Genomic DNA, 25,715 nt, shown 5'->3' with positions numbered 1-25,715 from the left:
AGAATCCATCAAACTGTCCTGAACAGGGGTTGTGGTGTGGCTCAGTTGGTAGAGCACTTGCCTACCATGTAGGAGTCCCTGGGTTTCATCCCCAGTATAAAACAAACAAATAAGTAAACAAATAAATAATAAATAAATAAAATTACCTTGAACAAAATGAGTAACAGATTGCACTAAGGTTATTCCCCTCCACCAGGGAGATCCATCTTACTTTCTTTTTCTTTCTTTTTCTTTCTCTTTCTTTCTTCTTTCTTTCTTTCTTTTTTTTTTGAGACAGTATCTTCCTGCAGCTCCAGCTAGCCTGAACTCACTATGTAGACCAGGCTGGCCTTGAACACACAGAGATCCACCTGCCTCTGCCTCCCAACTGCTAGGATTAAAGGCATGTGACACCAGCTCCATCTCACTTTCTTACACCTCCATTCCCTGCCCCATTGCTTCCTCCTACCTCATCTCACCTCATGCCGCTCCCTCCAGCCTGCCATGTATCTCCACCCTGCTCTCACCCTGCCTAAGCACACTACTGCTCTGTGCTCTGGGACGATGGCTCTGGCCTACACTGATGGAGGACTTGCTATGCCTCAGGTACTAACAGCCATGGAGTGAATCTGCCACAGATTAGGAAGCTCTGCTGTGAATTATTGGATAGCTGGTCACAGTCATCCAGCTAGTAAGTGACCAGCAGAATTCCAACCAAACTGCCTGCATCCAAAGGCCACCTTTACGTGGCCAAGAGATTTGGGACACAGATGACAAGCCCTCTTCTCAACCACCTTCTGCTCTAGAAAACTACCTTCCACAGTCTTCTAGTAGAAGCTTGAAATTCTGTAACAAGGGCTCTACTCATCTGAAGGATAGTCTCTAGTAACAACCAGGCTCCCTCCATGTTCACTCTAACAAAACTTTTCCAGCTCCTAGATACCAACACGGTTTTCCTGGCAGGGTATGTTGCAGAGGAAGGGAAGGGACTCAGGTTACAAAAGGGAAGCTTGTAGGCTGTATGGTGTCAAGAGCCTATACGGAATCCTCAGCAACGCTCTTCTAGCTTTTGAACAGAAGACCATGGGATGGTATTGTTCAGACTAGACCTTCATGAATACAGTGACTGGGTGAATGAATTGATGGAAGAATGATGGCTGGGTACAGTGGCTAGCTGGCTTGCTGGATGGATGATTGGATGGATGGATGGATGGATGGATGGATGGATGGATGGATGGATGGATGGATGGATGGATGATGGGTGGATACAGTGGCAGGATGGATGGATGGATGGATGGATGGATGATGGGTGGATACAGTGGCAGAATGGATGGATGGATGGATGGGTGGATGGATGGATGGATGGACAGATGGATGGATAAATGGATAAATGGATAGAGGACTAATAGAGGAAAGATTCCCCCATCTGAAGTTACCAGTGTTAAGACTCCTTGGTAGTTAGTCTGAAAAAAACAAAGCAAGCTAAAGTCCTGCTCTGTCCACTGTGGCTTACAGATCTTATGCAATGGACACCTGATGTTTAGCTATTGGAAGTTTTACATGGGTTAATTGCAGCAGCTTAATTTTTTTCAAACGACTCTTTCATGCGGTGTGATTATGTTCAAATGGAGCACACATATCACTTTTCAATAGCAATTTTTTATCCTATCTGCTTCTTCAAGAATTCCCCCAAAAGAGAGCAGGCAGGGCTAGTTGTTTATCCTTGGGATAAAGTATTTGATCTAGTTCCTATCAAGTGCCAGAATTTTCTCAGTGTGACAGGCACTATATAAGGTTTTAAATGACCCTAAAGCCTATAACCCACAGATCTCAAATATGGTTCCAGGTATCCAAGTCACTTCTGGTCTAGGACCAGTAAAGAGATGAGCAAAGGTAGAAGCCAGGCAATTATAAGTTTGAGTCCTGGCTCTGCCTCTTTGAGGCTGTATGACTCTGAGAAAAATCCCTTAACCTCTCTGGGTTTATTTTCTCTTTTGCAAGGTGAGAACAAACTCATAGGTTGTAACAATGAGGTAACATGAAAAGCCCTCAACACAGTTTCCAGCACATCAAAAACACCACAGGGGTGAACACGACAAGGAAAATCTAGAGTTATTGAGGGTAAGGCACAGGGAGCTTTGAATGGGCAAAGTTTGCAGTAAATAGAGTCAAGGCCAAACAGTGGTAAAAGCAAAGGGCAGATATTATAATGTAGTTTTCCTAAGCAGAGTTTCCAGGCATGGGATCCATGGGGGATGGATCCTTCAATGTCCTAGTTTCCTGGTTCTTGGGGCATGTCATGAGCTGCATATCAAGCATTCCAGAAAATTCCTATAAAACTGTTGAAATGACACTTAGGAGCTGCCTTTGTTAAAAAGCATTGACTCCTCACTTGGACCCACAAGGTAACTAAGAATAAGATGAAGCCAGGGGTCTCTACCTTCCTTGCAACTGTCACCTTTGGCTGAAGGGACAGAAATGTCACTGTTAACCTTTCCTCTTATCACCTTGCATTTCTGGACTAGCAGAACCTCCCATGAGAGAACTCCAGGAGATGAGGGCAATCATCTGTGAGGGATAAGTTGCACCTGGAGCAGAAGCGGTCATCTTGTGGGAACTGGTTTGATCATGCAAGCAATGGTGTATGACAGTGGTAAGGACTTCTTGGGAAGTCCTTCATGTCAATACCCTGAAAACAGACTTGGGGTACACCAGACCTCTATGTCTGTTCCCCTTCCCAATGCAGTATCATTAACTAAATCTCCATCTGCTTTTCACCATTATGTGTCTGTTTAATTAGTGTATTGGGACAGGTGGTCAAGCCCAGTCTGTTTGGGCTGCAGGAATGTAGCTTTGGCCTGAAAAAAAATTCTGGTTAGATTCTTACTTCAAGCTAAAAGAGTTATCAACACCTTCTTCCTCTTGATTTTCCAAAGAATTCTGTTTTCTTTGCTTGGTGCATCTGCCTTTCAGGTCTAACAGCTCAGCAACCTTAATCCCCACAGCAAACAGGAGGTGGGAAGAGCAGCCTCCTCCCCTTTCGGCTAGTGCAGGGTGCCCAGCTTGGCCCACAAGAAGCAGGCAGCACAGCTGGGATCCCAAACCAGGGCTGAGGTCAGGAGGTCTTGCAGAAGAGTCACCCATTCCCTACTTGGTTGTGGGTGCCTTGTCCAGCCAGGAAAGTCACACCTCTCCGTGGAGAGAGAGGAGAGAAAGAACACGCTGGAGCCTACCTGGGCATTCTTCATTGCTACAGATCCACAGGCTGTTTCTGCAGATGCTGTTGGGAAAAAGAACCCCACAGGTCATTCTTAGTTCTGCTAGAAGGGCACCTGGGTGAACCACAGCTCACCATGTAACACTGCCCTCCCCAGGGAAGGGATCCAGAAGAAAGGAGCAGGTGCCAGAGTGGCCTTTAGGAGGTTAGGGTAGTATAGGACATTGAAGATGTGACAGAAAGGAACTAACAGAAAAAATAAAATAGAATAACCTAGGGTATCTAATGGCCCTAAAAAAAATCTGTTCTGGTACTAGGGAACCCCATTTCTACCCCTACACACAGTAGGTGGAAGGAGCAAGAGAGAGCTGGAAAAAGGGTGAGCCAGAGCCATGCTGGTCAGTGAAGGGAGGACCCATGAGGGTTCAATGGGCACTACAGGCTGCAAGCAGAGAGAGGTCTAAAGATAGGACAAGGGGGGCTGAAGAGATGGCTCAGCAGTTAAGAGCACCGTCTGCTCTTCCAGAGGACCCAGGTTTGATTCCCAGCACCCACATGGCAACTAACAACCATCTGTAACTCTAGTTCCAGGCGATTCAATGCCCTTTTCTGGCCTCCACAGGCACTGCACGACATGAGTGCACTTACATACATGCAGGCAATGCACTCAGACACATAAAAGTAAATTTAATTAATTAATTTTTAAAAGATGGGACAAGGAGATACTTTCCCTGGTACACAGGGGATAGGCAGAGCTGGCCAGAAGTAACACACAGAAGTGTTCTTGAAAAGATGCCAGACTAAGCAAGGACAGGTGCACAGGCGGAGCCTGGCTCTCCCAGGCTCCAAGGCGAACAAACTGAAGGACTGCTACTTACCACCACCCAACATATAAAAGACTTAAAGAAAGAAGCTGTGTGTGGGTTATTATACAGCCCATCTTCAGAGAGCGAACATCATTTACCAAAGCATCATTTGGTGAGACAGCTAAAGATGTAAGAAAGCTGCATGGGAAGGATGTGGCCCCCTGACTTCCCCCACCCTCTAGGTATATCTGTGATGTAATCCTTGCATTCTATCATTGCCCAACACTTGTTTCCAACCACTACCAGCTTCTCCCCAGCCTTCAACCCAGGCCAGCTCCTGGTCTACCTGCTGTCATCCCTCCCACCTCAGCTTCCCCCTCCCAAAGCCCCTGGATAGACCACACTCTGTGGCCTCAGTTACCATGTGTTGCAGTCTTGAGGGAGGGAGGCACCAGGAGGGTATCGCTTTCCAGAATGCACACAAGAACATTCAGAGCTCTGCACACAGTGACCTTCATCAAGGAGCTCGCCCTCTGGGTTCAAGGGCATCAAGGCAAAGATCTCAACATTGGCATCATCATATTTGTCTTTTATCTCTAGAACCCCATGAGTGAACCCCATGAGAAGCTGAGTGCTTCTTTTGGAAAACTAAGAACTTATGCCATGGTGTTTATCTTTGGCATTAATGTAATATGAGGGAGGGAGCTATGCACCTCCACGCTACAGATGGGTAAAAGAGATAGCTCAGCTGGGCGTGGTGGAGCCCGCCTTTAATCCCAGCACTCAGGAGGCAGACGCAGGCAGATCTCTGTAAGTTTGAGGCCAGCCTGGTCTACATAGCGAGTACCAGGCCAGTTGGGGCTACAGGGAGACCTGTCTCAAAAAGACCAAAAAAAAAAAAAAAAAACCTAGCTCAAAAGTTTACAGGAGGGGGAATAGCGAGCCCAAGGCTTGGCCTTTTCCAAAAAAACAAAAAAAAAAAAAAAAAAAACTTAGCTCAAAGTTGTACAGTAGGGGAACTAGCGAGCCTAGGCTTAGGCTTTTTCCAGGAAGCTCAAAGAACTTGCATGATATGATCTGAGAGAGGAGGGAGATTATTCATCTCTCTTCCCTAAGAGAACTGAGAGAGTTAATAGTTTTGTTCAACATCGTCAAGTAGAGACGTCATAAGTCAAAACACAGGACTTATTCTCTGACCAACACTCATAGTCTCCCAGAGATAGACTTTCTACTGCAAAGACCTTCGCAGCTGAGCGCACATGGCTAACCCAGGACATATTTTATAAGCTCTTTCTCCCAGTCTGTTGTCCTGAACCCTCAGAAAATAAAAACTACAGTTCAGATCAAGCCAGGAGCTCCCTGAACAAAGCCACTGTTGGGGCCTAGACCATTCTTTTATTTCCCTAGACACAGTGCTTTCTGAATACTGTACAACAGGAAAACATAAAATAAAGACCAGTTCAATCCTGATCCCTCTGTACAAAGACTTTTAAAAACTAAATAAAAGGCCTCTGATTTCAGCAATGAGGGAAAAACACACACATCTCTTTTCCTAAGCCACTGGCATTGGCAAGGTCTCAGGTCTGTAAATGAAGTAGGAGGTTTATTACCAGGGCAGCCACAGCCATCCATGCACTGATGCTGACACATTTCATTGATGGGCAGGCTCTGGCAAGTTCTGGTGCAAGGAGACACACACTCCTTATATTCCATGCCAGCAGGGCATGCTGGGCCTGAAAGACAAATCAAAGGACTCTCCCAGAACAGTCCCCCAGCACAGCAGCTTCCAAACCACACTGCAAACACAGCCAGCTTGGCCCCTATGACTGTTTGCTCTGTCTTCAGGGCTCCAGGGGTGATCTCCAACCCACTGGTCCACGGTCCCTCTGAAGCCAGCATTCTCCTAAAAGAACATCTCCCATTTTGCAAGGCTCTGGCTGAGACTCATTGGGGTGCCTGGGCCAGCCACTCCTGCCTTCTAGTCTTCTGTTCGCCATGAAGAAAGGTTGGTAGTCTTTTGTCCCTCAATGTTCCACCTCTACTTTCTTAGGTAACACCATATACTGGGCTGGATCGGAGTGGCTTCCAGGGAGCAGCAAGATGTCATCAGTTCATCTGCTGAGAGCCCCTCTTTCTCATGATATTAGCTCCAACTAATGCTCCCTACCACCATCTCAGGGCACACTGTATTCATGGCCACTTTAGAATGGAGACACTCATCCCACATCTATGTCCGCTTTTTAGCAGGGCTGCCTTTGGGCCTTATTGCATAACTATCTCTCTAGTCATCCCATCCATCCCAACTCCTCATTGGCAGGGCCTGGCTCACCCCAAACAATTGCCCCAAATCCCTTCTCCAGGGCCTATCAGTAATCTCCTCCACCCTGCCTTCAAAGGCCTTAGAAGCTAGCCACTCCCCATGCAGAGAAGGCAATTCTAGCCCCCACCTTCTTATATCCCCATCAGAAATGACAAGCTGATGTCAAAGCAGTTTGCCACACACTGAAACTCAGGTGTATAGTGTCAAAATCAGCCAGGTCCTCTGCCTCCCTCAGTCCACGTTATCAGCATAATTACAGCCGACCAGGTGTCCATCAAATGGCTTTTGATCAGTGTGGGGAGAGAGGTTTCTTGCAAGGACCTCAGAGAAGTCTCTACTTAATCATGGTAATTTGGAGATGGTGGTAGTAACTACAGACTGGGTGAGATAAAGAGATGACAAACAGGCATTACAAGGCAGAAGAATCAGCGCACACTGTGCCTGGAGACCGGAAGGACAAGTTAATACGAGGGAAGACTTAGTGAAGGCTCTGCGGTCTTTCAGGGACCACCTCACGGACAGCTTGGATAACGTCCTGCTCCTCCTTAATTCAGACAGACAGACTGTGAAGTCAAGCACAGAGATCCCAAATGCTGAGTTAGAAGCAGAGACCATTGTGGGAGTTCAGGGGATGGGTTTCCTGAAGGAGTCGTGGGATACAGAGAAAGGCGAGGCATGGAATAGGCCTTCAAAGACCTGCTCGGCCTCCACACAGACCATGAGAGAAAGGACTCCCTTGTGGGCCGCTGCCCCCTGGAAGAGGTGACAGAGGGAAGGAGCCATTAGGGGCATATGGCTCTGTAGACACTGGCAGCTGACTGCAAAGGTAGGAAGGCCCACTGCTCCTAACATCCTGAGTGCAACCACCCCAGGACAGACAGCCTGTGTCAGCACAGGGGAAGGCAGAAACTTACGGCAGGCGCTGTGGTCAGTCCAGCCATACAGCACCATCCCTTCCTGGGCACAGGTCCGGGCATACTCCAGGAGGGCAGAGCATGCACACTTTGGTCCTGTAGTGCACGTGCATAAAGTCTTCTCACACAGGGCCACAAAAGGCTCAGGATCCACGAGAGGATGACAGCGGGCAAACACGGAGGCACTCTTCAGTAACTGGCACTGTTCCCACATGGCCTATAGGGAAAAAGGCCCCTCAACATGATCCAGGGGTAGATCTAACCACAGAGTCCTGTGCTCACTCAAGGTCCCTCTGAGGATAACACCAAGGGAAACCAAGGTTGTCCCTTCAGGATCCAGCAGGTGTTATCTACTATCAATCCATCAAACAGAAAAACAGTACTGTGTAAGGTAGACCAAAGCTAATGTCAAATGCTAGACCGGGTCTGGAAACCTATAGCCTGAGCTCTGTGTGAGGCCATATCCTATTTGAGAGGAAAGGACAGGGAGCACTGAATTCAGGGTTGAGCTGCACAGCTTCAGAGTCCAGGGCTGCTGGCAGCAACTCTTCTGCCCTGATCTGGCCAACTCCCCTCTCTGACCTTGATCTTCATTATAAATGAAAGAGGTGACATGAGGTGGGTTATGTAGTAGAGATTCATGAACCTCAGCCTCAGATTTAAAGACAGTAGGCTGGGGATGGGGCCTAGGAATATGTTTTCTGGAACATTCCCCAGGTGACTGCTGGAACCAGAGAGGGCCGGTTCCCATCAGCCACAGCCTATTGGGAGTCTGTGAAATATCCCAGGCCTGCTGTGCCAGGCAAGGCCTAGCTTAGGTTTTTCCTTTGTTGATATCCTCAACCTAATAACACAAGGCAGGTTTGGAATTGCCCTTTCTTCTGCTAATTCATTAGTATAAACATTCCTGCATATTTTGCTTATAAACATCTCTACAGTCTGTGTTTTAATGATTTCAAATGCCTGGTCCTGGTTTGGTTTTTTTTTTTTTGGAGGGGTTTGTTTTTTTGTTTTTTTTTTTTTTTCCCCACAGTTCATGTCTCTGCAGAAGGTGTCTCTTGTAATAAATGGAGTACTTTAACTGGGAGCTTTGTGCTTAGTACTATAGAATCAATGATAAAGACCAACAATGTATATTAGAATCAATGATGTCTTAGGTTTGACAACAACACAATGCTATCAATAAAACCATTTGATTCGTGTATAATTTCTTTAATGCATAAGCATGTCTCCTACTGGAGGCTGTGAAAGGACTTACAGCCTACAGCTACAAAGAAAAAAGTACAAGAGAAGCTACATATTATAGAAGGACTGACCCTGAGGGGCAAACTGGAGCCAATCAGTATTTGTAAATGGGACAGTAGAAAAAGAAGAAATAAATTACCAATCTGCCCAAGCTGTACAAAGGATCTCAGAGCAAATCCATGTTTATCCAGAGCCAGGAACCAACCCGTGGACCCTCACTTTTGTGGGAACTGCCAGGGGCAACAGAAATCTGACCCGCATACCACCGTTCTCAGGATCTTCCCTGACACCAGGGACACTGTGATCCTAGGGAAACTGGTGTCCTGAGCGCCAACAGACAGCAGTGTTCCTCCCCCAGCTCCACCCTTCTCAAGCCCCTCCTGTCAAGTTGGGGCCCGGCATGGTCACTCACTGGTGGTGGGGACTTAGATAATAATTGGTTTGCCTGATGGGAATGTAACAATCCTTGCACTACGGAGATGCCACAGTGCCTGCCATTGAATAGGCCATAATGAGTTCAGATACTGTGGGGCTTCTAGGAGCCCTTCCGTTGGTTACTTTGGGTTTCTACCCAAAGAGAAATGGATTTCCAAAGATGATAACCAGAGTTAGTGATAGAGGCCAGTGTGTCAGCCCTGACCTCATTATGACTTCCATATCCCCAGGTTCAGGTTCTGTCACTTCCACATACTAGTTGTGCGAACTGTAGTTGCTGGCCTAACCCCTCCTTCTCTGTAAAATGGGAAGGATGGTCATAGTTAGTTCCCATCATAAGCCTGTAGTAAAGAGTGAAGAGAATCACATGACAAAGGTTCATCAAGAAATGATGACATATCGTCCAACTTGTGACCACTGGAGAAGTCTCATCTGCTGTCGCTCCGGTCACCATGGCAACCAGGTATCTAGCAGGACAGAAGGACAATTTTGTCCCTTTTCCTATCTCCATCTCCCTGGGCTATACCAAGATGAATGGTCATCACAGCAACATTACCACTTCCTTAGTGTCTTGCATGCTCCCTGGTAGGCAGAGGGGCTGCTTTTGTTGATTTTGTATTTGGGAAGTCCGTGATCCTCCAAGGGAAAGTAGCAGGAGAAGCAAGTTGGAGCTCAGGGAGGGAGGGTCTACTGCTTCCATTCTGTCATAATGTCTGCCTCATCAAAATGCTACTCAAGGGACAAGGACCTGGTACTCCCAGAGGGCAGTTAGGGGTGTTCCTGCCTACCTGTTTTCCTACCAATAATTCAGAACCCTGAAACCTGCTGTCACCCCTAGGGCTGTAAGACAAGGGTAGTTCCTCTACCACAGGACCAATTTCTGTAGAAATGATGACTGGGAACCAGAGCTATCCCCAGGTAGGACACAGTATCAGCCAAGGGAAACAAGAATTGCAGTCCAGACATCCTCCCTGCCTGGAGCCTGGAAAGGCAAGGCCAGTCTGGCCCATCTCGCATTGTCCCAGGTCAGTCTTTTCCCAGCTCAAAGGGAAAATAGGAATAGTGTTCCAGTATATTTCCTGGGAGGTCCCTGGAGGTATTAAATGGTTTATAGAAAGTCACAGCAAGAAGGGTGTTTTTAGGTTATTTGCCTGCAGGATGGGAGTGTAATTTCTGCAGAAGCCACCACCTCCCTTAGAACAATCCCTTAGCCCCTACCACACCCACTTGGAATCTGGCTAAGGTTTCTACCTCCACAGAAACAAAAAGAAGTTTGGGCTTTCACCTTCTCCTCCACGTTTCCCCTGGCCTCAACCTGCTCCACTAGAATGTCCACAGTCTGGTTGCTAGGCAGGACTTCCAGACATCTGCCCAACACCTCCAGCCCTATCTGCCCCTCATCCTACAGTAGTGTCAGGGGCACATTTAGTTTGCCATCTCAGCCACTCCAGGGCTGCTCTCTTCTACCACAAACAGCCCTGCCAGGGTAAGCCAAGTCCTGAGATGGCACCAAACTGTGATGGTTTTGATATCTGTGCTCCCAAACTCATGGCAGAGATGATGGTCAAAACAGTTACTGCACAAGACCAGGGGTGGCCTCTGAGTCTCCAGTGCTGTGTCTGCTGGAAATGCAAATTTATGTCCCACTTTAATTTAAAGGGAACAGTTCCAGCTCATTAGGAAAACAGTGAGGCCAGACCCTCCAGGACCTGACCCCAGCTTCCCCCTCATCCTATCTCTGCCACCCCCACCTCAGACATTGCTGCTTTCCTGAACATACCCTGATGTTTTCTACCATTGGTACACCTACCATGACCAGGCACTGTGTTCAGACACGGAATCCTAAAGAAAGCACACAGAGGACTGGAGAGATGGCTCGGTAGTTAAGAGCACTGGCTGCTCTTGCAGAGGACTTGACCCGGGTTCAATTCCCAAAACCCACATGGAAACTAACAACCATCTGTAACTCCAGTTCCAGGGGATCCAATGCCTTCTTCTGACTTCCTCGGGCAATACACAACATGGGTACACTTACATACATGGAGGCAATATACTCATACACATAAAATAAAATGAAAATAATAAAATATTTTTTAAAAAAGAACAGAAATCAAGCTGGGAGTGGTAGCACACACCTTTTAATGCTTGGGAGGCAGAGGCAGGCAGATCTCTGTGAGTTCAAGGCTAACTTGGTCTACATAGCGAGTTCCAGGCCAGCTGGAGCTGCAGGGAGACCCTGTCTCAAAAAAAAAAAAAGAAAAAGAATAGAAATCTCCACAGAAAAAATTAGGCCCATTCCTTCAGATTTGTAAATAGGAATAAAGGAAATTTTTAAAAACTCACTAGATCATCCCAGTACAGTCGTACATGTCTATAATCCCAGCATTTGAGAGACTGAGGCAGAAGGATGGGGAGATGGGAGACCAGCCTGAGCTACATAGCACAACCCTGTCTCAAAAGATAAATAAACAGAGATAGGGAGATGGCTCAGTGAATAAAGCACTTGCTGTACAAGCATGAGGACCACAGTTCGAATCCCCAGAACCCACATAAAGCCAGGGACAGTAGCACATGTCTGTAATCCCCATGTTCCTATGGCAAGATGGAAGGCAGACACAGGAGACTCACAGAAGCCCTAGGGCCAGCTACTTTGGCTTATGCAGTGGCCAAGAAAAAACACCCTGCCTCAAACAAAGTAGAAGGCCAGTATGGACCCCAAGGTTGCCCTCTGACCTCTACACGTGCACTGTGGCACATGTGCCCACCACAGACCTCTCTCTCTCCCAATAAAATAATAACAAGAACTGTAGAGATAGCTCTGAAGTTAAGAGCACTAACTACTCTGGTAGATGACTCAGCTTCAGTTCCCAACACCCACATGGCAGCTCACAACTGCCTGTAACTCTAGCTCCTGGGGATCTGGCACCCTCTTCTTACCTCCATGGGTTCCTGCATGCACATGGTATACATAAACTCCCACAGTCACACATACACAAAATTTTAAAAAAATAAACAAATCTTTTAAAATAATAAGTACTATACATAATAAAACAGTTTGTTAATAAATATATTGTTAAGTATATGAGAAAATGCATGCATGCTATAATCAAAAAGCATGCCATTTTATGGAAGACACCTAGGCATTTTAGGATTAGCCAACAGCGTAACACAGTAGTCTTAGAAACATGGATGGGCTTGCCAGGGCTCCATCCCCTTATGAAGTGTGACTTTAAGAAACTCATCTTGGGACTGGAGAGATGGCTCAACGGTTAAGAGCACTGACTGCTCTTGCAGAAGACCCAAGTTCAAATCCCAGCACCCATGTGGAAGCTAACAACTGTCCATAGCTCTAGTTCCAAGGGGTCCAAAAACCCTCTTCTGCCCTCGGAGGGCATTGCATAACACCACAGTATGCACTTGCATACATGCCTGCAATACACACATACGCATAAAATAAAAATAAAGCAAAAAAAAAAGTAAAAAAAAACTCATCTTTCTTCTCTATATCATGCACTTCTTCACCTGGAAAAGAGAAGGGACGTGGAAAAGACTGAAAGGAGCCAGTCCCTTTCCTTCCTCCTTCTTAGTCTTAGAACCCTCACCTTTCAGCTTTCACTTGGGTGCATAGCTACTGGGAATAAAGAATTCATTTCTCAGCCCGGCCTTTTGCTGGAGCAACCACAGCACTAAGCTGTGCAAGAGAGGCTATGAGCAGAAGGGTTCTTTGCACCTTCCAAGAACATCCTCAGAAGGGGCTGCTTCTTGTCCCTTCTCTTCCCTGCTGGCATGTGGCAGTGGTACCTGAGGGTTAAGATGGCCTCTTGGACTATGAACTACAAGCTTCATGCTGAGGACAACAGAGAAACGAGGCATAAGAACCCTGGATGCCAACAGCACTGGACCCTGGCCTGGCCAGGGACATCCTCTCCTGAGTTGCACATGGGTAAGACATACACTAACTGTGCAAGCCGTTGTTACCTCAGGTGCCTTGTTATGGCTGGATCTTCAGAGTTAGATCCAGCAGTGCTGACCCTAACTCCAGTTTGAGTTAGCAGTACTAACCTCGGGGTTGTTGCCAAACAAAATTAAATGAGCTCATTCTGGGATAGCTAGCAAGTGCTCTTTCCTATCCTTTGCCTGCTGTCTGTAGCGGCTTCATTCTGGTTCTTAGCTAAACCATTTTGGCAGGGACGCAAAATAAGGGTCAGCTAATTTGCACTTCCAGCATCTCTGGCTCCAGTACCCAGCACCAACTACTTCTGTCTTATTTCATCTCCTGTCCATAGTGCCAGAAACTGGCAAAGAGCTACAGCCCCAGCTCCATCAATCCATGACCTCACCTTCCTGAGGGCATATGCAGACCCAATTGAGACCCATCTTAATCCCATTTTCAGTTCATCAGAGAAGACCAGGCCTCTTCCCTAGAGATGTTAGGCTTGGCTGTAGGAAGGGAGTGAAGCAAGCATATCTCCCCAAGGGCATGCAGACAAGGCAAGAGAAAAAGCGAGAGCCAGAGGTCCCTAGCTAAGCTATTGTTTGCTCCCAAACAGCTGACAAAGAAAAAGGGAGGAGGGCATTCCTAGGCCTGAAGTCAATAAAGAAAGGAGCGCTTAATATATAAAGTGCAAGATTGTTCGCTGGACCCTGATCTTTCCAGCTCTGGAGTGGGTGCCCCAAAGCTGCCCATGGAGGAGATGTGGAGGCGCCTGGAGCCTGAACTAGCCCAAAGCAGTGGGTTCAAGAATTCACTCAGAGCACTGGACAGTTTGTCATTGGTCAGCCTGTAAGGATGGATGGGGAGGTGGCTGATTCTATTTATAACTGCAAGCTACCCTGAGATTCCTACCCACATTCCAAGATTCTGACTCATGGTCAAGATTGTGGTCATGAAACTGATTCATACAATTCCACCAAAAGGATGGGGTTTACAGAGGTGATCTCTTCTCTCCCTAAGACACTTGGATGCAATGCTCAAAAAAAAAAAAAAAACAAGGGTCACTAGTTAGGCCATAGGAGAGATGCCTGGGTCCACAGAAGCCTTCTTAGGCCCCTTCTTACCCTCATGGGAGCATCTGAATTGTTCTCCAGGATCAGCACCAGGCTCGGCCTGCTAGAAGAAGAGTCAGGTTTATCAATGTAAAAAACACATCTCTAACCTCAAAGGGGATAGTTTACTCTGGAACCAAATATAAGTGGCCAAAACCCAGGAACACAGATTCAGGTTACCCCAAATCCCATGTTCCAACAAGGCAGCAGTTTGATGAAGTATTTTTTGTAACAGAACAAAGAAAGTCATAAATTAAGGCACTTTTCAAATACATTGGTAGAAATATTAAGTCGATTATAGACCTCAGACACTCAGCCTTTTGGTTGGTAGAAACTACTGATCCATTAACACATTTCAAAAGGTTTTGATCTGTTAGTCACAAGGATCCAGACAGACCCAGAGGTAGTCAAGAAATGGTCATTTAAAGGGATGAAGATAGCTCAAGATGAATCATATCATAATGAGGCTCTGGACCTACAGTATGCCAGCCTTTCCACAGTCACTGAAATTCTAATCAGTTAATCAGCCTTGCAGAAGTTTCAGTGGAAGATATTGTTCCTTTCAGGAACTTCATTTTCCAGCATCAATCACTGGCTTCCAGTCTGAGGTCTGGTCAAGCTTTGGGGATGGTAGATAGACCAGTCTGAAGCGGTCTACTCATCCTGCTCACAGCAAAGAGAAATCACTAGCTCTGTGACAGGAATGGAGTCCCCCATGCTACCCTATCACTTTCTATCCATTGAGCAGTTGATTACTGGCTGATCCCAGACAGTGCTGTCGCTCTCATTCACAGTGGTTTAACTTCTCCTATGTGTCTGGTCCTTGTATCTACCTTACACAATCTACCTTAGCATCGCCCAAAACATATAAAACATCTAAGTAAGAGTATATTGAGAGGTATTACCCAATTCCTGCCCATTCTGGTCCTCCCCAGGAGGAGGATAAAGAAAAGGAAACTACCTAAGAAATACAATCATCTGAACTGGAGAGATGGCTCTGCAGTTAAGAGCACTAGTTGCTCTTCCAGAAGACCTGGGTTCAATTCCCAGAACCCACATGACAGCTAACAACAGTCTGTAACTCCAGTTCCAGGGGAATTTGAGGCCCTCTTCTGAGCTCCCTGGGCATTGCATGACACAGGTGCACTTACATACATACAGGCAATACACTCATACACATAAAATAAAAATAAATAAAATATAATAAAATACAGTCATTCTTCAGTAGCCATAGGGAACTGATTCTAGGACCCTCCTCAGATACCAAAATCCATGAATGCTATGGTCTGCTGTGCAACCCACATGCATTTCCCATACACTTTAAATCCTATCTAGATTACTTATTCTACTTATTACACTAATAAGTAAATAGTTGCTATAATGTATCATTTCAGGAATAATGAAAAAAAGTACAGATGCAGTTTTTTCCACACTTGGTTGACTCCACAGATATGAAGCTCATAGATGCTGGGTGATTATTTGTGGGGGGTTGTGATGTTAAAGAAGGGTGTGAGCTGAAAACTTGGATGCTAGAATTTTCTCCAAACTTCCTATGAGTTTGCCAAATAACCTAAAAGGCAAAGTTCTAGCTAACCCAAAGGAAATCTTTGAAAGCCCATAGCAGTTGCTGAAGCTCCACTACAAAGTTAGACCCCCGACAGACACGGACCAAGGCCGACACTGTCAACCACAGCAACGCTGCTCTTCTCCTGAGCTGTACTCAAGTAGACACATGCATTATAAAGAAAGGGTACTCATTCGTTTGAATGTTCTATAGAGGTGGTCCCTTTAGGGAGGGAAGACCGAGATAGCTCAAGATGAATCATATCATAATGAGGCTCTGGACCTGCAGTATGCCAGCCTTTCCACAGTCACTGAAATTCTAATCAGGAAAGGAACTCACAGAAGGCAATGAACCCAGGTCCTGTATATAACATGTGTTAGTAGGTCCCCGGTCCCTAGCCTTTTGATGATTCAAGAAAGACTTGAAAGAGCAGTCTCACTCCACCGAGAGGAAATGAATTTGGATGTTTCTGTCCAAACCCCAGCAACGGGCTTCAATACCCTTACTGCCGGGGCACAAGGGTTGGGCATCCTGTCTGTAAAACCATCTCATGGTGCTGTTATTTAGCAACTATCATACACTGGGATCCTGGGGCTTTTCCTGATATTTTCTGAGTTCTGTGGATGAAATTCTGTGCAGATTTCTCTGAATCGCAACTAGGCAAAAGAATGTCCTTTCCCAATTACCAAGCGTCTATTCCAGACCAAAGCACCCCAAAGGAGGAATGGAACTTAAGAGCAGTTCCTGGACAGTGAACCCCAGGCTCTACCAGTAAACTTAGCAGTTGATTCCCCTATGCTCAAATTACTCTCCCTACACACCTGTGACCCCCCCCCACCCCACTCCACTCTGAGCAGAAATAGTAAAAAGTGCTAGGTACATCCTTTGCAAATAAACACCATATAATGAAGACATGAAGAGTGAAGTGCTTTGTCCCCGGCAGAATGGGTGTTTTATGTCCCTCTCTGGACTATTGAGGAGACATGTTATGGTTATTCAAAGTCAACACCCAGTTTTACAAATATTAGCTCATGAGACAGGTGATTTCCTAAGGCCTCGAGAAATAACAGGTGAACTGCATGTTTTCTCAGAGGCGAGGAAGAGTTCTGTGGATGGATAGGTGTGAGAATGTAAAGACATAAATAGCAGAGAACATCGTGTATTCCCATAATAAACACCAAATTCAGAGCTGAGAGGAAAGTGGAAAGTCTAGAGCTGTGGGGGCGGGGGTGGAGGGCAGGTGGAAGCACCTCAGGACAAGGACTCACACATCGGCTTGAAGAAACCGGATTCAAAGGACCTTGTATCTCCCAGCATTCAGGGATACTGAAGGATAGACCCACAGGACCCCAGCTTCAACTGAGCATAAAATGAAAAGTGGGTTTATCAGGGAGCTGGCTGGAGCTGGGCTGCAAGAAATGGTTAGAAAGACCCTGGCAAGACCATTCCAAGGCCTTACTAAATGCCAAAATCAGAGCATACCCCGTCTATCTGGCCATAGTTTGCAAAAAACCTTCATGCAGTGGGCAGGGGGCTGAACGGGTGTCTTTTAGACGCTCATCATAAAAACTCTTGAGTTTTTAATGAGCCTGATGATATTCCTAATGCTGATGAAAAGAAATTTCTCCTGCTCTTGATGCTGTCAATTATCCTGTGACAATAAGACAAAGTAAAAACTCTGCCAGGTGTTTTTATTCCAGCACTCGGGAGGCAGAGGCAGGTGGATCTCTGTGAGATCAAGTCAGTCTGGTCTATATAGCGAGTTCCAGGGCAGCTCGGGCTATAGGGAGACCCTATCTCAAAAATACCAAAATAAAATTTAAAAATTCAGACATCTCAATAAACACAATCATCTTGAAGACCAACTTCTTGGAATTAGAGGCAGAGACCTCTTGATCCCAGACATAAAAGTGTCCTTACCCTCTGATGGCAGAAGCAAAAAGCCAGTCTTGCCACTCTGAGGGAAGTGACAAGAGGGTGGTGAGGTTGACTGCAGCAACTCTATCTCCCAGAGGAAGCCAGGCCAAAGCCATCAGTGCTGCAGACCACACAGCACCCAGTAGCAATATGTCAAGTGGCTGATGTTTTCATGGTGGACATCATCCATGTGTCTGTTGATTATGACATAACGTGCACGTTACAAACAAGTGCCAGAAAGCATCTTGTGACAGGGGTGCCTTTTTCCTAGTTGACACGGCTGTTCTAGGGGCTAACTACAGTCCTGTAGTATAGACAAAACACAGTGCAAGGCCCCCATCCCCCTATGTTTAGCCTTTCCCCGGGTTCCCTAAACTTATTTTTGCAAAGGGAGAAAAGCTACCAAAAGATTTTTTTCTTTCTAAAATGTGCATTGTGCAGCATTATCTGCAAATGAGCATCAATTATCTGAGTCTTTATGGCTTGGGGCTTCAGACTCCAGCAGTAATCCTGCCTTCAGCTTGAAAAGGACGAAAAAAATACCTGCAAATTTGTGTGTAATCCAACAAGCCATTATCAGTCCCAGCAGAGAGAGGCATTGGGTTCTCTTGGCATAACAAGGCAACATTCATCCCCAAGGAATAAGTAATAGGATCTGGCTCTCAGAATGAGCTGGCACCTGGCTCAGCTTTGGAAAACCAAAAAGCATGAGAGGAGAGAGACGCTAGATCCTGACAGCCATCCAGGAAAAGTTCTACAGCAGTGCAGAACGCCCCCCGCCCAAACACATTGCCATACCAAATGGCCCCTTGAGTCACAATGGCCACTTCTAGAAAACCAGGTCGTTTTTTCAGACCCAGTTTCTGGACTTGGGGCCCAGTGGGAGTAAGCAAACTAAACAGTTCAAAAGACCACATTAATGGACTCCCAGGAGATGAGTCATTGTGCATCCCAGCCAATGAGGGAGCCCCAGCTGTGGCAGACACAATCTGGATTGGCTGAGGACAGAGCACTGTCCTCTGGTAAACAACTTGAAACAGAGTTCAGAGTTTGAAGGAGCTCTGCCTCTGGGAGGTCAGGTGTGTTTGCAGCCTCAATCTGACACTAAGAACTAGGCACTCAATTTCTTAAGCTGCTCCCAAGACACTGGTTAGTAAAGATTTTAATGAACCCAGGAAACAAAGTTAGTAACAAGCACTTAGCTGGAGCCTTAAAAAGATGCCCCTCCCCAGATAAGCAAGGTGGGGCTCAGCTTCTCCCTCCTTCCCTCTCTACCTCCTCTTTGTCTCCCTGTCACAAAGCACCTCAGTCTGACCTCAGTATCTATTGTGTTCCCTGCAGAAGTCTGTCTGCACCTCCCACTAACAATGCATACATGGGATTATTTCTTTTTACTCTGGGGGTAAAGAGCATCTGTCAAGCACTTATTACTGATGGTCTGTGTTTACAAAGTACAAATAAAGTGAAATTAAAAGGAGCTCTGAAAGACCTGTTGCCCTCACCCCTGCCTCAAAGGGCAGGAGGTGGCCAACCAGCAATCAACAACTGAACTGGAGGCTTGGATTAGGAAAGGCATGATTTGCAAAGATAATAAGTGGCTGAATCAAAACTCAACCCTTAGCAGGATGGCCAGTCAGGGAGTGAGAGAACCATGTGGGGTTGTTAAGGGCAAGCTTCAGACATTTCAAGCCAGCCAAAGAGTAACACCCCACCCTGATCCACACAAAATGCCCTGTTAGGACAGCACTGGGCCACGTGCCAGGTGACTAGGACGTAGTACTACTGAATCACTGGAAACCCAAGAAAAAAAGGCTTTTGGAATGTGTTTGTTTATGAGTTGGAAGTTGTCTGTGTTTACAATTTAGGCAGCTACATTTAGCATCAACCCAGGATATTCCCCAGATTCTGAAATACTCCTTGGTTCAAAAGTTCATTAAATGAGAAAATAACAAAGAGTCATTGGCTAGGAGTGAGCAGCTGTTGATGAAGCTTTCTCATTATAAGGGGTGTGTATACACCCAGTCACTAAATACTTTTTAATTTTTTTTAAAATTTATTCTTATTTTATATGTATGAGTGTTTTGCCCACATGTATGTAAGTGCACCGTATGCATAAAATGCCTGTGAAGGCCAGAAGAGGTCACCAGATTCCCCTGGAATTAGAGTTATTGATGGCTGTTAGCTGTCATGTGGGTGCTGGACTTGAACCCAGGTCCTCTGTAAGAACAGCCAGTGCTCTTAACTGCTGAGCCATCTCTCCAGCCCCCCACTGAATACTTTTTGAGACCTATTATGTACTGTGTCTTGACCCAGTCCACAGAAATGCTTGATAAAGAATTTAAGAACTAAAAGTAACCTGAAGACGCTCTTGAAGCTCACTTCCCACAGAGAAATACAAAGGCTCAAAGATAGAATAATTTAAGCAGCCCTTTCTTTGCCCTTAGGCAACGTAAGATAGACACAACCAGAACACCCTTACCAGATGCCAAATACCAGTCTCTTAATCCTGAGCTTCCCAGTTTCCAGAACTGTGATAAACAAATTCCAACTGTCGGTGACCTGCAGGAGCTCAGGTCACTCTGCCTCTTAATTCCAGGAGTCACCCACCACCCAAACCACATCCAGGTATACCCACCTTCTGCATGTCCCCGGAGGAGCTGTTACAGGCATTGTTGGGAGAAGATACCCGTTTACACCGCTGCTCCCCACTGCTTAGGGCCCAGGAGTTGGCAAAGTCATAGGGGTCTGAGGTCAATGTCCCTGCAAAGAAAAGTTTCAGGAAAATAATGAGTGCCTCTATATGAGCACTTGGCCTGTTATTAACTGAATCAAACTTCTACTTAATTAGATCACTGGCATTTCATACATTTCTCGGTGTGACACCCAAATGCATGAGCAAGTTTTAGTGAGCTGACTGATGAATGGATGGATGGACAGATGGATGGATGGATGGATGGATGGATGGATGGATACAATGAAAGGGGTGACATAAAAGATGATGAGGATGATACCGTCCACTCTGATGTCTCTACACCTTTGAATGCCCTCCTCCCTCTGTATGGACCATTCTCCTTCTCCCCTGTTACAGTTTGAGTATAAAATGTCCCACATAGGCTCATGTGTTGAAGCCTTGGTCAAAAGCTGCTGGCACTAACTTTGGGAGGTTCTAGAAACTTTGGGAGGTGGGAATCTAGATGAAGGAAGTGGGTGACTTGGGGGCATATCCTTAGAGGTTCTATCTTGCTCCAACTCCTTCCCCGTCTCTGCTTCCTATCTATCTTGAAGTGATCAGCCTCTTCCACCACATGTTCCTGCCACCATGACAGTCTGCTTTGGCACAAGATCCTGAATTCCTGGAGCTCAGAGATATGAACTGAAGTCCCTGAAAATGAGCCAAATAAATTCTTCCTTCTTTAACTTATGTCATATATTTTGTCATAGAAATAAGAAAAGCAACTAACACATCCCTTGACTCTCTCTCTAGTCATTCCTTGAAACAATTCCTCTATTCAGCCTTTCCAGACCAACCTCCCTCTACCAGTACCCCAAGCATCTCTCCACCAAACCTCTTATCTCCTTTTGAGTTCTGTTTCAGCCTGACCATCTCTGTCCATTGGATTAGTATTCTTCTGTATGATCCTTAATTGAAAGGCTTTGTGTCTTATCTCTGCGTTCTGATACAATGGAATGTAGATGCTAGAGGATTTCTGTGAACTGAAGGTAAGGATGTGACATGGATCCTAAGACCTCATTGCTGCATCCTCCAGGTTTTCAAAACATCTGTGCATCAGTGCCTGTATTCATGTTGCCATGAGTCACCACAGTGGACTCAGGAGCTTACACAGTGTGGAGCAAAGAAATTGCCTAGTAACCCTGCTGGATCTTTATTGCAACCATTCATCATGTGGAATTCTCTGTTGGTATTGGGAATTCAAAGTTGAGCACAGTCATGTTTAAGGAACTGTAAAATGTAGGTTGGTGGGAGTCTTACTGGATTAAGGCTGGCAAGGTGATGTCATGATGAGGCTTGAAAGCCAGGGGAGAAATGTTAGTGAAAGTTTATGAGCCGAACAGTCAAAAAGTGTTAGCACACTTCATGGTGATAGCATCCCAGAATGTCTTACCTTCTTGGGTTTTAAAGTCATCTTCAGCAAAGATATTAAAATCACCACACAGCCCACAGGTCTTGTTGAAGTATCTGTCTGACAACAGGACTTGGAAGTTGCCATTGCCATCAATTCTGGCCACAAAGCCGTAGGTCTCACTGGCAAGCTTGTAGTACCCAGCCTCAACTTCTAGATAAAGCCCTTTGGAGGCATATGGCATGGAGATGCTGAAGGGCAAAGGACAAGCTCAGAATTGGGCTTCTTGCTCCTTTTCCAGATCTCTCCAGTCTTCCCACCCAGCCCCATGTTACCATGAGGCGAAGTGACTGAGGTTCTAGACCAGTGCTACAGAGACCTGGCTCTCAGCCTGCCCTGCCACTTCCTTCCTTTGGGCATATGTACCAGCTGTCTCTAGGCCCAAGTTTCTACATTTAAAATATGGTGGGTATGAAGAGTCTCTAAGGGGATCCCTAGGGTACTTTCCAACTGGATACCCTGAGCTTCTAACTTACCTTTGGTCCCCTTGCATAATGGTACCATTGGCAAACAAATGGATGTCAAAAAACTCCCCAAGATACACAGAGAGACTCACTCTCTTGCCATTTTGGAAGTCCCCTGAAAGAAAGAAAAAAAGCCAATACCCAAAACTGTTAATAAATTCATTAACAATATCACCTCTGTAATGTTATGTCCATGGAAAACTCACCACAAAAGACTTAACAAATGAGCAACAGAAATCTCCCTAAAATTCTCACTCACATGCTGGAGAGATGGCTCAGGCGTTAAGAGCACTGGCTGTTCTTGTAGACGGTCCAGGGTTCAATTCCCAGCACCCACATGGCAGCCAATGACCATCTGTAACTCCAGTTCCAGGGGATCCAATGCCCTAATCTGACCTCTGCCAGCACTGCATGACAGGGGTGCATCTACCTACATGCAGGCAATGCACTCATACACATAAAAATAATAAACAGTTTTTTAAAAAACACTCATTTTACATCTGAAAAACTGAGGAGCTTCTGGATGCATGGTTTCTGAAGTCACATCCTTCTGGAAGTTTGTAGTTTAGCTCTAAAGATAAGACTAACTCCCAACAATTGACCAAATAGCACAACAGGAATTAGAAGTCACGGAGGTTCTCTAGCATAGTGTTAATTGTCACAGCAGGACAATGCAAACCAGGAGTTTGAGCTGTTTGCCCCCACTGTTTACCGGACGTGATTTTCTGTAAGAAATTTAGAGTGTATACTGGAACTTCAGTAGGGACTCAGTAAATTATTGATATCACCATTAGTGGTATTTGAATGTCCAAATTCCTAATGAAATAGTCTCTGCTAATGGTCTGGCTGTGGAGGCAACATGGAGGCAGGGGTGATGGCAGCTGGCATGAGAGAGGGAAAACAGGCCAGATATTTTTCACAGTAGTATTCAGTCTTAGCAAACCAGAGCTAATCTCTGAGAACTGCAACTGGGTTGTTGGTATTCTAAGATAACAGCTCTTAGGATGTTATTAGATGAAGGAACGTGAAGGATCAATGGAGAATCGGAGTGAGGCTTGGAAACAGAAACTGATGGAGATAAGAAGAAAGAAGGGCAGCCAGTGAAGACAGAGGTCAAATGTGGGGCACAGTTTCTTAGGGGGCCAGAAAGATCAAGGCATAGAGAAGATTAGCCTTAGAAATTAGTAAATACATCTCCTAGGAGGGATAGGGACGTGTGGCCTCCATTTCTTCAGCAAAGAGGTAGCAAGGAAGCCTGTGGAGCCAGGCACTCAAAAGGAGAGGGAAGGTCTGTTTGCCTAAGCACTGTCACCATGGACCACTGATAACGGGAGCTAAGGACTGGGCCTCCTCAGTCCCTGAGGTGTTCCCAAGACCACATTCTACAAAGTGCCACATCACCACTGCCAGGAGAAAAGAGAGGTGCCAAACACATTAAAGGGATTTCATCCTGTATTTCAACAAAATTTCTAGAAGGCTTTTTGCCTGGACTGAGCCTGCACTAAGCTCAACAGAAATCAAAATGGAGTACTAAGCACTTGTGTTACCTCAGAGACTAGGATGCTTATCTGACCTTCTGGGAAAACAGGAAAGAGAGGGAAGAGAGAGAGAAAGGGGGGGAGATGGGGAGATGGAGAGGGAGAAGGAGAGAGAGAAAGAAGAGAGAGAGGAGAGAGAGAGGAGAGTAGGGAGAGAGACAGACAGAACAGGGGAGGGAGAGGGAGAATGAGAGAAAGAATGAATCCCTAGATAGCCAGTGCTGTTTTTATAGTCACAAGAAAATAACTTTGAAAACACTCATTACTCTGTTCTGTTTCTCGACCCTTCTCAATCTGGAAAGCCAGCTCCTGTGCTCAGCTCCTTGGCACACTCGTCCTATTTTACGGAATAATTCTAGAATAGAAAACAAGGCCACCTAAGATCTCTTAATTGTCCTAACTGTGCTCTTCACACCTTTCTAAGCAGGGGGTCCAGCCTGCTCTACACTTTTATTGAGAAGAGGTTTTTGTGGGGTGAGCAGGGAGCGAACCTTTAGAAGGTGAACACCCTTCCTGGCAGCAGGAACAGTCAGAACTGGACACCAAGTGACAAAGTGACAGGGTGAGTAGATTAAGCACGGTGGTAAAATATCCTATTACGTTAGCTTTTCACTATGCTCAGAAATTCCCATAATAAAATGATTTCTTTTTTAGAAAACAAACAAACTCTCTGGCAACAAGTTTCAGTTTGCAACCCTCCCAGGAGTCTTCCCTGTCCCTAGACATTTGCAATGGGCCCAAAACCAAAATCCATCTTGGGCTTCAACTGAGACTGACACTGCAAACACTATGAGTGGAGTCAGCAACAAAGCAGGGCAGGGATCTCTCCATCTCCTTCTCTCTGGATGCCCATGACCCTCATGACCTTGAACTTGTCTCCTCATCAGTATAATCCTCCCTCAGATCCCCAGCCTCACAGCACAAGTGGATAAGGACCTTATATCTCTGCTTTGCTGGAAACCACAACAGTATGTCCCTTCTGAGACAAAAACACTTTCTTCTTGGAAACAGGAAAGGATTCTCTATGGTGGGCCTTTCCTTCTTGCAGGCTCTCCCTCCCATGGAGACTGGTGGCTGGGAACAAGTGGAACTGTGACTTGGGAATGCACGAGAGGCAACCAGGCAGCTTGGAATGAGCCACAGTCACACAGCTCTGGGTCTACAGTTCTTCCTTGCTTTCAAAGATGTAAAATCACTGGAACAAGTGACTTTGCCACAGTAGGCAGGGCTGAACAGGTGCCACAAAAAACCCAGAGGTCACTGTCACTGTAAAGTTGAAAAGAGGCCTAGGAGACTGGGCCAGCCCAGAATGCAGCAGCAGAGGAAAATCAAACCAGAGGGACCCCAGAGCAAAGTTGGGGAGCATGAGAGCCCCTACCCTTCCAAAGAGAAAAACAAAGAATGAGGGACCACTTGGAGGAGGGGGAAGGGGAAGAGGAGGCAGAAGAGGTAGAAGAGGTAGAGGAGGAGGAGGAGGAGGAGGAGGAGGAGGAGGGAGTGAAGGAGGACCACCACTATCATTACCATCACCACCATCATCAGTGTTGGTACAACATGGGAGGAGGAGGAGGAGGCGGAGGAGGAGAGAAGAAAGGGAGGAAGGGGAGGAGGTAGAGGAGAAGGAAGAGGAAAAGGAGGAGTAGGGGAGGAGGAAGTGAAGGAAGAGGAGCTGGAAAAGGAGGAAGAGGAGAAAGAAGAGGAAGAGGAGGTGGAGGAGGAGGAAGAGGAAGAAGAAGAGGAGGAGGAGGAACAGGAGGAGGGGGAGGAGGAGGAAGTTAGCTTGATACATAGAGAAGGCCTGAAGGAAGTAAAACCAAATAAGTGATCAGGTAAAGTGAGGTGTGGTGCCTGTGATGCCAGCACTCAGGGAGGTTAAGACAGGAAGAACATGAGTTCAAGGCCAACCTGGCTACATAGTTAACCCTCTGAAATAGAGCAAACCAAAACAAAACAAAAAGTAGGTCAGTTGTTTCAGTTACTTTGCCTGTAAAGGTGACAGGAGAGGAGGCTTCCCTGCGGTGACCTTCTCAAGTAAACAATGAAGGACTGTGATTTTTGTAGAATAAAAGCTGCAAAATTTGGACCTCCCATCACAGAGTATTTGAAGGATTTGTTCTCAGGAGCCTCA

At 46.0% G+C, this 25,715-nt stretch overlaps 1 protein-coding gene across 1 annotated transcript in view; it reads right to left on the bottom strand.

Annotated features, from left to right (window-relative positions):
• The window catches only part of Vwf (von Willebrand factor), a 140,443-nt gene that overhangs the window by 103,696 nt on the left and 11,032 nt on the right, over positions 1 to 25,715 (bottom strand). Inside the window, exons 4-10 of the mRNA XM_008825438.2 lie at positions 22,062 to 22,164; positions 21,568 to 21,776; positions 20,079 to 20,203; positions 7,237 to 7,453; positions 5,613 to 5,735; positions 4,424 to 4,535; positions 3,213 to 3,259 (exon numbers count right to left, since the gene is read on the bottom strand). Of these exons, the coding sequence (XP_008823660.1) occupies positions 3,213 to 3,259; positions 4,424 to 4,535; positions 5,613 to 5,735; positions 7,237 to 7,453; positions 20,079 to 20,203; positions 21,568 to 21,776; positions 22,062 to 22,164 (936 nt within the window). The remainder of the gene's footprint in view (positions 1 to 3,212; positions 3,260 to 4,423; positions 4,536 to 5,612; positions 5,736 to 7,236; positions 7,454 to 20,078; positions 20,204 to 21,567; positions 21,777 to 22,061; positions 22,165 to 25,715) is intronic.

Source organism: Nannospalax galili, unplaced genomic scaffold, assembly GCF_000622305.1.
Source record: "Nannospalax galili isolate Female #2095 unplaced genomic scaffold, S.galili_v1.0 scaffold589, whole genome shotgun sequence".
NCBI classification, from domain to species: Eukaryota; Metazoa; Chordata; class Mammalia; order Rodentia; family Spalacidae; genus Nannospalax; species Nannospalax galili.
This window is presented reverse-complemented; position numbering and strand designations above follow the sequence as displayed.